This window comes from Polypterus senegalus, chromosome 4 (assembly GCF_016835505.1).
Source record: "Polypterus senegalus isolate Bchr_013 chromosome 4, ASM1683550v1, whole genome shotgun sequence".
In the NCBI taxonomy this organism is placed as follows: domain Eukaryota; kingdom Metazoa; phylum Chordata; class Cladistia; order Polypteriformes; family Polypteridae; genus Polypterus; species Polypterus senegalus.
Genome location: NC_053157.1, coordinates 225,138,127 through 225,153,716, shown reverse-complemented (window position 1 = coordinate 225,153,716; position 15,590 = coordinate 225,138,127). Strand labels below are relative to the sequence as shown.

The following is a 15,590-nucleotide window of genomic DNA, read 5'->3' as shown; positions in this document are numbered from 1 at the left end:
AAACAGATCGCCAGCCTACTTTTGAGAATTCACACATTCACACTTACTCACATGAGACCAGTTTAGAGACGCCATTAAAATAACCTGTACGTCCTTATTATGGTAGATAGATACAGGAGTACTATGAAAAAACCACATACTGACATGGTGAGAACTTACACAGAATGACCAGGCCAGGACTCATGGTACTAATCATTGTACCGCTATTAAATAAATGAAAAAACAAAAAACTTGTACAATGAAAATACACTCAAACCAGTATCGGCACACTGCATGATAACATGCAGCGAATACACTTGACTTGTGCATTCATAGTTTTCATCCTCTTTCTCTGTAGGTTTAGCATTCATTTGCTCAGAGGTTGATGCACTTGCTGCTTCCTGAGCAGCTCTTCTTTTCTCCACCCTAGTGGCCCGCTTCTTCTCTTCTTTCATCGGCATCTTTCCGCGTTAAAACTGATTAAGTCAGTGTTTGTGTTGCAATTACTTAGTACGTTTTCCTTAATTTTTTCACTTAAGCTGGTACTTAAGTCTTCAATCTGCCTCAAGAATGATGTAAGATATGAAGAGGAAGTGACAGCGAAGGTGGTAGGGATGAGAATGGCGCCCGAATGCATGTGCCACGCTGCTGCCGAGAGTTGATTCTACAATAAAATAAAATAAAGATAAAAAGAGGAATAACCTTGGAGGTCAATCATCACCTCACAAGTGGATAGTAGACATCACGCAGTATATGTGTACCAAATTTCACGTCAATAAGTCAAACGGTTTGTGAGCTACAGGTGATTTAAAATAATGGACAGACAAATGAACAGCCATGGTAGCACTTTGCAGTGGAGAAGTAGTGTGTTAAAGAAGTTATGAAAAATAAAAGGAAATATTTAAAAAAATAATGTAACATGATTGTCAATGTAATTGTTGTAGACTTATTTTACTATTGAGAGTGAATTTGATGATTGTAAAGAGTTTAATTTATGATTGTAAATGTCGTGTATGAGAAATGCACATTTTTAGGATGTAATGATCTCTTTGTAAAATGACCAAGTTGTCTGCTGAGCTTACTCTTGAGCATGCAACGTACAGTCGGCCATGTGAGAAGTAATCTTGTGTCAAGTCAATGCCGACCTTTTTTAGAGTCTGGCCCTGTGACTTATTAATTGTTATAGCGAAGCAGACCCTTACTGGAAATTGGAGGTGTTTGAATTGGAATGGGAGGTCAGAGGGTATGAGAGGAATAAATATAGTCTCCCCTGAGCCAATTCCAGTGAAGACAGTTGCCTCAATGAGGTTCTTGTGCAGAGATTTGATCTGAAGCCTGGTGCCGTTACACAGTTTTGGTGATTGTAAGTTTCGTAGTAACATAATTGGTGCGCCGACCTTCAAAAGTAGAGTATGCGGAGGCATGCCTGGAAGATTAAGAGTGTGAAGAAACTAAACGAAAAGGCATTAGTTACCAGCAGGAAGATGTAAAGCAAGGCGAACAATAACAGGCTTGAAGCAGTGGACAAAAGAAGAAGGGAGCAGTGAACATGATGAACAGCTGAGGAAAGTAAGCAAATGAGTGAGGAGGCACATGAGCGCGGGATGTCGTTAATGTATATAGGTAGGGAGCCAACCACGTGGTAGGTGTGTGGACAGCGGCCGTGCGGAAAAAAGAAGGGGGACCGGGGGTGGCCCTTGTGTGTCTCTGCCATGAAGTAAATCGTCTGTTGATGGACATAAGGAATGAAACTGCCAAAAGGAGAGGTCAGTTCCGAAACTTTGTTACAGCATAATGGTAAGAATCACCAAAAAAAAAGACGTTATTTTCAAAAGTTCGTTACGGGGCACAGCGCGAAATGAAACATACTTAATGTTTGTAAGTACAGTGTAAACGATGAGCATGGATACTTAATGTTTGTAAGTACAGCGTAAAGGATGAGCATGGGAAATTTGGGCTGCCTACGTATATTGGAAATCACAGAAATAGTAAGGATGGGTTTCCCCTATCTATATGTACAGTTTAGGAGGTACACCACGTTCCCCCCCCCCTTAGGTGCTGCAATAGGACATGAAACGTACCTAACTTTTGTAAGTACACTGCAAGGAATGAGCATTCGAAATTTCAGCTTCCCACTTATATGGAAAGTGGGAGAATTAGTGATGAGTCAGTGAGGGCATTGCCTTTTATATGTATAGTTAAAGATCGTCAATAGAAGATTTGTGTGACATTCTGGTATCACTATAATTGATTTGTGATTTGCATGACTTTTTGGGAGGCATTGTTTGGTTGCACCTTTCAGAGCTTCTCACTTGGTTGACTCAAAAGATTTCTTGAAACAACTGTAAAAGTCTGGCTTTCTGGTTCTGGTGCTTTGCACTGAAATGTAAAGAAACCTTTCTCAAAAACACTCATTTAATTATTAAATTTTTTCCTTATTTATTTCTATCTTTAAAATATGAAGGAAATACAGTTGAAGAGTGAAGGAATAATACATCCAGTTCACATCTCTCCAACTTCTCTCACAAACTTCCACAGCTGCTTGTGATAAGAGAGGTCTGTGGTGAAGCATGTTTTTAAATAATCGAGATTCCCAGAGCATGCAGATTCCAGGCAGTGAACATGCATGTGCCACTGCAAGGTTAATTGGGGTGCTTGGCTGATCATGCATTCACATTCAAATTGGAGCAGGTTGGTCAAGTGCTTCATTCAAATCTCAGAGCAGGTCTGCACCTGATCTGTGTTATAAAGGGTGCCTGCATGGAAAAAGGGATAAAGACAAAAAAGAGAGAGAAAAAGTAAAGAGCTGGAGGTTAAAGGAATGTTAAACAGTAGGCAGGATTGGTAGAAGAGCCAGTGCGAGAAGGAATTTAGGCAGGCAGCCGGGAAGAGTCCCAAGAATGCCTGAGGCTGAAGGATCCTATTTGGGGTAAGAGGTGGAGATATCAGTTTTTAGAATGCTGCACTGAGGCTCATGTTTGCTCTAAATGGATGGATAGATTCCTGCCATGATTTTAACCTTGTTTATATTGGATTTATTTATTAAACTTTTTAACCTCCACCTACCACCTTAATTTTATGGATTATTCATTAATTAATTAGACTGCACCGCACTTTGGACATGCCTCTGTAAATAAAGGCACAAAAACTTGCACCAGCACTTGGTGACTGTGTGTGTCTTCATTTGCCCAGCTCATCCTCGGGTACATTATCAACAGTTCTGGGTTCAAGTGGCTCCCAGAAGCAGACAAGGAGTGTGGAGCTGACCTGAACAGTCACAGTACACAGTGAAGTACTTATTCACTGACCTCATCTCATTCTTTTACAGCACCTACTGGGCTAACTGCACAGGATAAAGGTGGGACAGAATATGACTGACATCTAGCTGCCTAAGAACATAACATAAGAAATTTGACAAATGAGAGGTGATCATTCAGTCCATCAAGTTCAATTGTTTAGCTAATAGCTAACCTGTCCCAATATCTCATCCATATTTTTCTTAGAAGTTGTCAAGGTTTCTGTGTCTAGTCAATGTCTCTGTGGTTTGACCGAGAGTCCCACAACTCTTTGCATAAATAAGTGCTTCCTGGCTTCAGTCTTAAATGTACTTCCCCTTAATTTTGACTGTCCTAGAGTATGTGATTCACCCTTAATCCAAAAAGAATATATTCAGGATCTACACTGTGCTTGCTGCCTTTGAAAAGGCAAACACTATAATTAAAACATCAGTCATCTTGCTCAGCTACTATTTTTCTCATTTATTTGTTCTGGTAAATGGCACAGGTCCATAAGCATTCACCCTTGTAGATTCAGAGACAGTTTCTACCCACATGTAAGAATTTAATTGTACTCAGTACAAATGGCAGAAAACCTGACTTAAGTTGACACAACTTGAAGTCCAGAAAAATATTGTGCTAATAATGAAGAATACAGTAGACCTCCGTGAAGTCATGGTTAAGGGTTCGTGGACTCAGTCGTTCATGGATTTTTTTTCTTAGAACCTAACTGTTAATTGCTAGCGGAAAGCACAAATATCCTCCGCAATTTTTTATGCCTTTTTTCGTGGCAATACTGTGCTGTAGAGAGAACAAGAAGCAACTGCTGAGAGAAACATGGTTTGGGATGGTGAAAGTAGCCAATCTAAGAGCATTATTCATTTCTCCTTGCTGCTGATTGACTGCTACCATGTGACGCGTCTCCAGCTGAGTGTCCTTGTGTTTTCCATTTTGATATTTTTTTGTTATTTTTAAATGCACACGATGTTGTCGAATCGCTCCGCACCTTCTAAGGCTTCTGGAACTGAGCCTAAGCGCCAGAAGAAGTTTAAAACACTCCAGGAGAAGGTTGAACTGCTGGATTTGCTCCGGGAACTAAAAACAATTATTATGTATTTACTCTATTTATAACAAAGAAAATAACAGTGCATACCAAAGAAAACGCGATTGCATGACTTACAGTACATATAGCGGTAACATCGGTATTTTATATTCTAGCACCGCAGGAGACACAGCAGTACAGTACAGTACAGAAGACGGGTTTACCTTTACATTCTGTTTTTAGGTAATGTATTAAGGTAATTTTTAGGTAATGTATTAAGCTGAGTTTACAATGAACTTAAAGTGCTTTGGGGGCATACTGTATTTAGGGTTGAAACTATAGAAATAGGCATTTAATTGGCATTTTTTAAACACATCCAAAAGTCGCGGTTTTTCACAATTCGCAAGTGCTCTAGGAACGTAACCACCGCGAATTTTGGGGGTGTACTGTATTCAGTGTAAATTCAGTAAATCATTTGTCTGAGACAGTGTCATATGGTTGAATATCATCTATAATAATAAAAGGCAAAGCCCTCACTGACTCATCACTCACTCACTCACTGACTGACTCATCACTAATTCTCCAACTTCCCATGTAGGTAGAAAGCTGAAATTTGGCAGGCTTATTCCTTACAGCATACTTACAAAAGTTAAGCAGGTTTCATTTCGAAATTCTACACGTAACGGTCATAACAGTCGATAACGGTCAACAACGTCCGCCATGTTGAACTTTCTTATTTATGGCCCCATATTCACAAAATTTGGTAGGTGGCTTACCTGCGCTAACCAAAACCGATGTACGTACTTATTTCGTTGGTATGACACCACTGTCGGCCGCCATATTGAATTTTCCAAACGTCACTAATTCTCCAGCTTCCTGTGTAGGTAGAAGGCTGAAATTTGGCAGGCCCATTCCTTACAGCTTACTTACAAAAGTTAAGCAGGTTTCATTTTGAAATTCTACGCGTAACGGTCAAGATGGTCAACAACATCCGCCATATTGAACTTTCTTATTCATGGCCCCATCTTCACGAAATTTGGTAGGCGGCTTCCCTGCGCTAACCGAAACCAATGTACATACTCATTTCGGTGGTATGACGCCACTGTCAGCCGCCATATTGAACTTTCCAACGTCACTAATTCTCAAACTTCCCGTGTAGGTAGAAGACTGAAATTTGGTACTTATTTCGGTGGTATGATGCCACTGTTGGGCGCCATATTGGGCTTTTAATGGAAACCGATGTCCGTACTTATTTCGTTGGTATGACACCACTGTCGGCCTCCATATTGAACTTTCTAACGTCACTAATTCTCCAACTTCCCGCGTAGGTAGAAGGCTGAAATTTGGCAGGCTCATTCCTTACAACTTACTTACAAAAGTTTAGCAGGTTTCATTTCAAAATTCTACGCGTAATGGTCATAACGGTCAACAACGTTCGCCATGTTGAACTTTCTTATTTATGGCCCCATCTTCTCGAAATTTGGTAGGCGGCTTCCCTGAGCTAACCGAAACCAATGTACGTACTTATTTCGGTGGTATGATGCCACTGCCGGCCGCCATATTGAACTTTTCAACAGTCTTTGTTACTTATGGGCCCATCTTCAAGAAATTTGTTACACGGGTTCCCAATGCTAACTGAATCCTACTTACGTACATACGCGTATATACGTCCATTGCCTGCAGCTCGGTCGCCGTGTGAGGCGGCGTTGGGTCCCCATCCCAACGCCTCCCACGTTGTTGGCTGCCTGCCTATATAAGACTGTCCGTCGCTCCGGTCTCTACATTCCCTTCCTTGCTTCGCCACGGGATTCACATCTCCCTACTGATAACTACAGCCTTTTTGTTTAATCCACGGCTTCTGCGCTGTTTTATTGTTTATTACAATTATAGTTAATGTGTAGGTATTTTACACTTACTTTACGTTGCTCAGGTACCCATTTCCTTTATCATTCCAACCCCCATTACCATGTCTATCGAGATGATCATATTGCACGGCTCACTCTTGATATCCGGAGGAACATTGTGTCTTATGGATTGAATGACTGGGACAGGTTCAAGGTGTGGACTGATGACGGTACAGGAGATAATTATACTACACAGGAGCACTAGAAGAGTGAAATGCTTAAGCCTTTCACCTATGGTTCTGCATGTGAGTTGATGGCTGCCACTCAATTGTTCAGTTGTTGCTTTCAGGTGTACCGAAATGGCCAAATATTTTACACCTTTCGACAACCGCCAATGCCTCTTAAACATCTTAGATTCACAGGTGACGATTTCAGTAGTGGACATTTTGATGTTTATGAATGTTTAAACTCTCAAAAGCTGGATGTGATTTTATCGATGAAACCGGTTGTGTGCTTACAACGCTTGACAGATGCCAAATGTCACTTCAACACAACAAATCCTGCAAATACTGTCATAATTGAAACAAACCATGACACTCAAACCGATTATGACAGCAGCAATCCAAGCTGTCAGATTTGAGACAAGATTACTGTTCACATGGCCAACTGTACGTTGCATCCTTAAGAGTAAGCTCAGCGCACAGCTTGGTCATTTTACAACCGGAGGGCCGAACTGACAACATGGTATACAAAGAGATCCTTCACAAATAATTATTGGTATATTTTTCCTCAGTTTAAAAAGGTTTACTTTTCTTCTTAATAAAAATTTTAATGCAGTACTTCGCCGCTGCGAAGCGAGGGTATTTTGCTAGTTACAAATAAAGTGTATATCTTTTTAGTAAGTGAGGCGGCGCGGTGGCTGCTTGCAGCGGCCTCTCCAGACCATAAATAGTGTTTTTATGTAGCATTTGTTATTTTTATTTTTTTCTTCCACTTTTTAAGTAGTACATGGACATCAGAACATCTAGAGTTCATGTATATCAACATGAGACGCTTCTCTGCTACCAAAATTCATATAAAAACATAAAGAATGATCTGCGGGATAAACTGTGTGACCTCGGTCTGCTACGAGAACCGGACCTTTAGACCCCGGCGTCACCTGATGCAAATGCCCGAGAGAGAGGCACATGGAGGCAGAAACGCAGGAAACGAGTGGGAGTCCGTGCTAGGCGAAAAGCTAACCCCAGCTGGCCAGCGCTCCTGTCCACATTACTTTATAATGTCTGCTCCCTGGACAATAAATTGGACTGCATTTGACTCCAGCGAACTACCCAGCGTGAGTTTAAAAACTGTTGTGTCTTTATTTTCACGGAGACGTGGCTCAGCGACAGAGTTCCGGACAGCACCATTCAGCTAGTTGGGCTAACCGCATTTCCAGTGAACAGAAATGCTACTCTGTGTGGTAAGACTCACGTTGGACAATGTGTTTATATCAACACGGAATGGTGAAGTAACTCTGTGCTTGTTTCTAGCTACTGCTCACCGGCAGTGGAGTTTGTGATTGTTAAATGTAGACCTTTTTATTTGCTTCAGGAATTCACCACCATCCACATAATCGGAGTTTTCATACCTCCCAGTGCTAATCCTAAGGAAGCGCTCTGGGAACTGTACAGCACCATCACAGACATACAGAACACACGCCTTGATGGAATGGTTATTGTCGCTGGAGATTTCAATCATGAGAATCTCAAGTCAGTGCTCCCTAAATTCCATCAGTTTGTGGACTTTGCAATGAGAGGGACGAAGACACTGATCTTATTTATACGAACATTCCTGCCGCGTACCAGGCAGAGCCCCGCCCCCACTTTAGAAACTCAGATCACATGTCTATTATGTTAATTCCAGCATACAGACCGCTTCTGAGACGCACCAGACCAGTTCTGAAGCTGGTAAGAACCTTGCCAGCAGAAGCCATCTCTGCCCTTCAGAACTGTTTTGAGTGCACTGACTGGGAGATGTTTAGAGAGGCTGCAACCAACAGCGACTATATCAACTTGGAGGAGTACATGTCATCAGTGACCAGCTACATCTATAAGGACATTGATGACTTTACTGTCTCCAAGTACATCACTGCACGCCCCAACCAGAAACCGTGGATTACAAAGGAAGTGCATGTGCTACTGAAGACCCGTGACTCTGCCTTCAAGGAAGGTGACAAAATCGCCCTGAGAACAGTGAGGGCTAACTATCCCACGCCATCAGTCACAAAAAAGTCACAAGCATCCAACCTCAATGACTACCGTCTTATTGCACTCACTCCCATTATCATGAAGTGCTTCGAGAAGCTCGTCATGAGGCACATCAAAAGTCCTCACTGGACCCCTGCAGTTTGCCTATCGCCAGGACCGTTCAACAGATGATGCAATAGCCACCACTCTCCATCTGGCTCTCACTCATCTGGGCAATAAGGACATATATGTTTAAATACTGTTTATCGACTTCAGCTCAGTATTCAACACAATCATTCCTCAGCAGCTGACGGAAAAGCTGAGCCTGCTGGGACTGAACACCTCCTTCTGTAACTGAATTCTGGACTTCCTGGCTGAGAGACCTCAGTCAGTCAGGATTGGAAACAACATCTCCAGAACCACCACACTGAGCACTGGAGGCCCTAAAGGCTGTGAGCTCAGTCTATTATTGTTCACACTGCTGACTCATGACTGTGCAGCAACACACAGCTCTAGTCACATCATAAAATGGATGACATGACTGTGGTGGGTCTCATCAGCAACAACAATGAGTCAGCATACAGAGAGGAGGTGCAGTGGTTAACTGACTGGTGTAAAGCCAATAACCTGTCTCTGAATGTAGACAAAACAAAGGTGATGATTGTTGACTTTAGGAAAACTAAGAGTGACCATCTGCCACTGAACATTGACGGCTCAACTGTGGAGGTTGTCAATAGCACCAAATTCCTGGGTGTCCACCTAGCAGAGAACCTCACCTGGTCCTACAACACCAGCTCTTTAGCCAAGAAAGCCTAGCAGCGGGTGTGCTTCCTGTGTAGGCTGAGAAAAGCCCATCTGCCACCAGCTATTCTAATAACATTCTACAGAGGAACCATAGAGAGCATCCTGAGCAACTGCATCACTGTCTGATTTGGAAATTGCACGGTCAGGGATCGTAAAGCCCTACAACAGATAGTGAAGACAATTGAGAAGATCATCTGCATCTCTCTTCCTTCCATCATGGACATTTACGCCAAACACTGCATCCGCAAACCCACCAGCATTGTGAATGACCCAACACACCCTGCACACTCACTGTTTACACTTCTGCCATTGGGAAAAAGGTACCGAAGCATTCGGGCCCTTACCACCAGAATGTGTAACAGTTTTTTCCCACAAGCAGTCAGATTCCTGAACACTCATGGACCGATCTGATATCTGATATAAGTGTTCTGCTCTGAAATGTTGCACATGGCTGCACATGTTTGTACATTTGTCTTACATGCACCTTGTTATATATTATGTGTCTTTATGCTATGTGTCATGGATTCTTCGTTGTCCTTTGTTCTATGTAGCACCATGATCCTGGAGGAACATTGTTTCGTTTCACTGTATGCTGCACTACAGTATATGGATGAAATGACAATAAATACTCTTGAATCTTGAATCTACTGTATATACGGTCCTAAAATGTGATGCCCTATAAATATGGTGCCTGTTTAATACATGGTAAAACTTTTTTGTTTTGTTTAGAACAAATAAACAGCAACTGGTTTCTGTTCATATTACTGACACACACACACAAAAAATACAACCATATGTATGCTGCTCCCTTTGTCCTTTTGATGGGTTTAATATTGTAGTTGGTAAAGCTGGTTTTAGTTATGGTAGCTTACTAGTGGGATGGGAGCCTGTCATGCTGCCTCATTCCTATTCACTGCTGAACTACCACACACTATTTAAGTCAGCACAAAATCAAAAAAAAAAAATGTGATTCTGAAATATACAGCAGCACAAAAAAACTGAAAATAAATTTAAAGCATTATCTAAGTAGAATTAAGCAAGAATTAAAAGCAAATAATCATTTCTTTATTTAATTTTCTGTAAATAAATTTTAAAAATTAAAGAAAATTATCTTTCACCAGCTACTGAATATATAAATGCTTTTGGAACTTATCACACGGAAATTTTTTTTTTTTGCCAATTTACTGTTCTGATTTGAAGAAGTACCTAGAACACCTAAATAAATATTATCATTACACTGTATAACCTGGATAGTTTTCAGTCTCTCTTTAAGATTACTCTACAACCACTAAGGCAGATTTTGGGTACTCTGATTTTTACAGACTCATCACACACCATTAGGGCAACATACTGTTCATTAGTGATAGCCATCGCCTAGTAAAGCAAAAGCTTAAGACATGGTTTTGTTTTATAAAATACACTATGAGTTTACCCTGTACTTATGACCATTTGTCAAAATTTGCTTACAGTACACCGCCATGAAGATACAGACAATCAGCAGCAAAACACATAGGAGGAGCAGCAATTTGAAAAGACAAGCTTTATAATCTTCATTGGCAGTAGAAACTGGAGAAGCTGAAAGAGAAATTATAGACATTATCAAAGAATAAGAAGCATTTTCAAGTTACATTTTAACCAAAATACATTGACTTATTATTTTCACACACTTAAATGTTTGTGTCCTTATGTTTCGGGTTTTCTGTCTTTATCAGATAAATACACCTTTCAGGCATGACACTCACTGGCCTCACAGGTCTTGTCTGATACTGTTTGTCAATTAAAGAATGTGTAACTTCATTTGCTTCTTTACGTGAATAGGTTACTCAGTAGTGGAGGATATCTGTCTGAATGACACTGCTTTTTTGCAGTACTACAAAAGAGTAAATGTAAAACCTAGTGATGATCCTACAAAAAATTCTAATGCTTTTTTATATCAAGCACAATTGTACAACAGCCGTCAGGTTAAAACCTTTATTTGTTTTTAATTTCAAAATATTTGCCTTTTTCTTTAACAATTTCTAGTTGAGTACAGTTCATTTTTGGACTTTCCCTAATTAACATTTTTTTTTACTTTTTTCTCCTGATTATTTGATTAAGAAATAGAAAAAAAAAAAAAAACTAGACTAGAGATAAATTTTACTCCACCTTACTTCGTCCAGGCCTTCAATGACCTCTTGAGAACAGCTATCAGCATGGTGTCTGTCTGCGGAGGGAATGTCGACCTCATCAAGAGGTTTACTTACCTTGAAGTCAGACGAATTGAGAGAGCATGGAAGGTCATGAGGTTGCTGGAATGGGTGTGTGGCGCTCCTGATATCTCTGCAAAAGGACGAAGGTCCAAGTCTTTAGAGACATGGACGCTATCCTATGACCTGAGATGAACACTGGACTGGTTCTGTGTCTCTTTGGAGAATCCTTGAGTACTGCTGGTCTGACTTTGTGTCAAATGAGAGGTTGCTCACAGAGTCCCAAAGGAGGCACATTACCTGCATTGTGAGGGAGTGTCAGTTACGGCACTATGGCCATGTGGTGTGATTCCCCGAGGGTTATCCATCTTGCAGGACCCAAGTGGCTGGACAAGGCCAAGGGAACCATCATTAAACACCTGGCTGTGGCAGACAGAGGGTCATTTCCGGAGGGTGGACTGGAACGCATGTCTTGGGGGTTGCCAACTGGGATCCAGTGGTTGTGGCAACCCACTGTACCAGTGCATGCTCCCCAACTTGAACTGACCTTACCTTACTTTTAAAGTTGGGCGTGGATTATGTCCACATGGCTGTGTGTTTTACTGATCATTATAGTATCCTCAATGATTATGTATGAAGTTTCACAATCCTTTGCCAGAGTGAATATACATTTTATAAAAATACTAGCAAAATACCCGAGCTTCACAGGGTCTGTCCCTTAGACTTATTAATTGTCATTGTGAAGCAGAGTCTTACTGGAAATTTGAGGCATTTGAATTGAAATGGGAGATCAGAGGGTATAACGGTGATGTGAGGAATACATTCAGAGTGTGGCGCTCTGCTGTTTTTTTGCGTAGCTGCCTTCACACAGCTTCTCCGCTGTTTTATAAACGAACGCCATATAAGGCCATCGTTTTTCCTTGCTTTGCGATTCTGTACTGTTTTATTGTTCGTTTATTACGATTGTTATAGTTATTGTGTAGCTATTCGAGACTTACTTTACTGTTCAGGTACCCATTTCATTTATTCAATCTGCTATTTTTTGTTCGTTTATCACGATTAGAGATATTAATTGATTCCCTTCTTTAGCTGACTGCCTGCTCATATAAGGCGCTCTGCTGATTTTTTGTGAAGCAGCCTTTACACAGCTTCTCCGCTGTTTTTAAACGAACGACATATAAGACCATCCTTTTTCCTTGCTTTGCCAAGGAAGCTGCCTTTTTATTTAATCCACGGGTTCTCCACTGTTTTATTGTTCGTTTATTACGATTGTTATAGTTCTCTTTATGTAGCACGTTGTCAGTTCAGCACTCTGGTTGTAATATGACGAAGCTGCGCGAGCTCACTCTTGAGAATGCAACATATAGTTGTCCAGGAGAAAAGCAATTTTGCCTGAAATCAATGGTAACCTTTTGTAGTGTGTGTCCCCGAGACTTATTACTTGTCATCGCGAAGCAGAGCCTTACTGGAAATTTGAGGCATTTCAATTGAAATGGGAGATCAGAGGGTATAACGGGGATGCGAGGAATACATTGAGTGAGGAGAAACTGTAGAGACAGCGTGTGTATTAACTTGTGGATTTTTCTTTGAGTATTTGGTGGCAGCGTGACGAAGTTGCTTCCGCAAGACCGTGTTAGCTGTGGAGCTCAGCTCGGAGCATATTCTTTTCCCACCTTGTCAATTGTGTAATGCGTTTTTTGAACAGGTTTGATGCATGGAAGTGATCACTCGTACTGCGTTCAGTCAGTTCATGTGAGCTGCTCTCTTGTGTGATGTTGCGATGTCCACGGCTTTATTTAATGTTAGCTAAGACCCGGCACTTAAAAGTTTCTGGCTGCACTCCGGTTGTAATATGACGGTGCTGCGCGAGCTCACTCTTGAGAATGCAATGTATAGTTGTCCAGGAGAAAAGCAATTTTGCCTGAAATCAATGGCAACCTTTTGTAGGGTCTGTCCCCGAGACTTATTACTTGTCATCGCGAAGCAGAGCCTAACTGGAAATTGGAGTCATCTGAATTGAAATAGAAGATCAAAGGGTATAACGGGGATGCGAGGAATACATTGAGTGAGGAGAAACTGTAGAGACAGCGTGTGTATTAACTTGTGGATTTTTCTTTGAGTATTTGGTGGCAGCGTGACGAAGTTGCTTCCGCAAGACCGTGTTAGCTGTGGAGCTCAGCTCGGAGCATATTCTTTTCCCACCTTGTCAAGTGTGTAATGCGTTTTTTGAACAGGTTTGATGCATGGAAGTGATCACTCGTACTGCGTTCAGTCAGTTCACGTGAGCTGCTCTCTTGTGTGATGTTGCGATGTCCACGGCTTTATTTAATGTTAGCAAAAACCCGGCACTTAAAAGTTTCTCGCTGCACTCCGGTTGTAATATGACGAAGCTGAGCGAGCTCACTCTAGAGAATGCAACGTATAATTGTCCAAGAGAAAAGCAATCTTGACTGAAATCAATGGCATCGTTTTGTAGGGTCTGTCCCTGAGACTTATGACTTGTCATCGCGCAGCAGAGCCTTACTGGAAATTGGAGGCATCTGAATTGAAATTGGAGATCAGAGGGTATAATGGGGATGCGAGGAATACATTGAGTGTGGAGAAACTCTAGAGGCAGCGTGTGTATTAACTTGTGGATTTTTCTGTGAGTATTTGGTGGCAGCGTAACAAAGTTGTTTCCGCAAGACCGCATTAGCTGTGGAGCTCAGCTCGGAGCATATTCTTTTCCTACCTTGTCAATTGTGTAATGCGTTTTTTGAACAGGTATGATGTATGGAAGTGATCACTCGTACTGCGTTCAGTCAGTTCACGTGAGCTGCTCTCTTGTGTGATGTTGCGATGTCCACGGCTTTATTTAATGTTAGCTAAAAAAAGCACTTAAAAGTTTCTCGCTACAGCAATTTTAACTCCGTTACAAAGTGATCCAAAGTCTCATTTATACCTCGTGTCTTCTCATTAAACTTGTATTTCGCGAATAAAGTATTCGATGAAGGCATGACAAACGGCAGCGGGAGCGTGTCCATAAACTTAATTTAAACTTACAGTTTACACCGTGCTTTGTTTCCGCAGTAGCTGCACTTATGAATAAGCTTGTATGTGTTTTTCTTCAGCTCTCTTTGGGAGCTCTTACTTCTTTTCTATGTACTGTGGTCACAGTCAGTTCACGTGATTACGTGGGAGGCGTGATGATGTGACACGCAGCTCCGCCCCCCATGGCCATCGAGCTAAAGTCCATTACAGTATATGGAGAAAAATAGGTTCCAGTTATGACCATTATGCGTAGAATTTCAAAATGAAACCTTTTGTAAGTAAGCTGTAAGGAATGAGCCTGCCAAATTTCAGCCTTCTACCTACACGGGAAGTTGGAGAATTAGTGATAAATGAGTGAGTCAGTGTGGGCTTTGCCTTTTATTAGTATAGATTTCATTTAAATATTTCAGTAGTAAAATCTACAGACCCAAGAAATATGTACAATTACTTATATTTGTACATTCTCTTGATTTCTACTAGTGCCCTAGGCTATGTGATTTACTAATGAAATAAAAAAATTCTGTTGGAACAGTTATATCAATGTCTTTGAGAGCTTGGAAGACTTGAATTAGATTCCTGTGACATATTTCCTTTAGGCTGATGAGATTTAACTGTGACTAAGCCTGTTACAGTAAGACGTATTCCTTATTCCTGGTTTGTACTTGGTTGCTTTCATCTGCCTAGCTTGTAGTGCTATTAAGTTTTTTTTGTAGTGTGATGATCCGAAATCCACACAGGTCTCAGCAGTACATTTGAAAACGTGATCATAATGTCCCTTAATTTTTATTTAATAGTTTTCACAACATAACAGTTTCCTTGATGTTTTTGCTATAATCAAATCAAATACTATCAATATTCCAGTAAGTAAATTTTTAAAAATGCTGCTTGAAATATTCATCCATCTTCTGAACCTTCTTCTTTTTCACTGTGCCTGAGCCAGACAGTATTGTTAGCCTTTTGAGTATACACACATACACATACACACACACATCCATTTCGGCCAGACCACTTTAGAGTTGAAAATACCCTAACCTGCATGTCTTTATGATGAGAGGTCTATAGATTACAAATGAAAACTGGAGGGACATGACTAGAATGTGAAAACTCCACAGCAATGAGGTAGTGGCCAGATTGGTAATCACACCAGTGATGGTGATAAACTGTGTGTCATTTTTCCCATCTATTTTTTCTCAAGATGAACA

The 15,590-nt window shown here is 41.0% G+C and overlaps 1 protein-coding gene across 3 annotated transcripts in view; it reads right to left on the bottom strand.

Annotated features, from left to right (window-relative positions):
• LOC120528079 (hepatic lectin-like) overlaps positions 1-15,590 on the bottom strand; it is a 44,389-nt gene that overhangs the window by 19,169 nt on the left and 9,630 nt on the right. For 2 of the 3 annotated variants that reach the window (XM_039752077.1, XM_039752078.1), the window contains exon 4: positions 10,640-10,747. The exons of the other annotated variant lie outside the window; for it this stretch is intronic. In XM_039752077.1, coding sequence (XP_039608011.1) covers positions 10,640-10,747 — 108 coding nt within the window. The remainder of the gene's footprint in view (positions 1-10,639; positions 10,748-15,590) is intronic. 3 annotated transcript variants of the gene reach the window in all.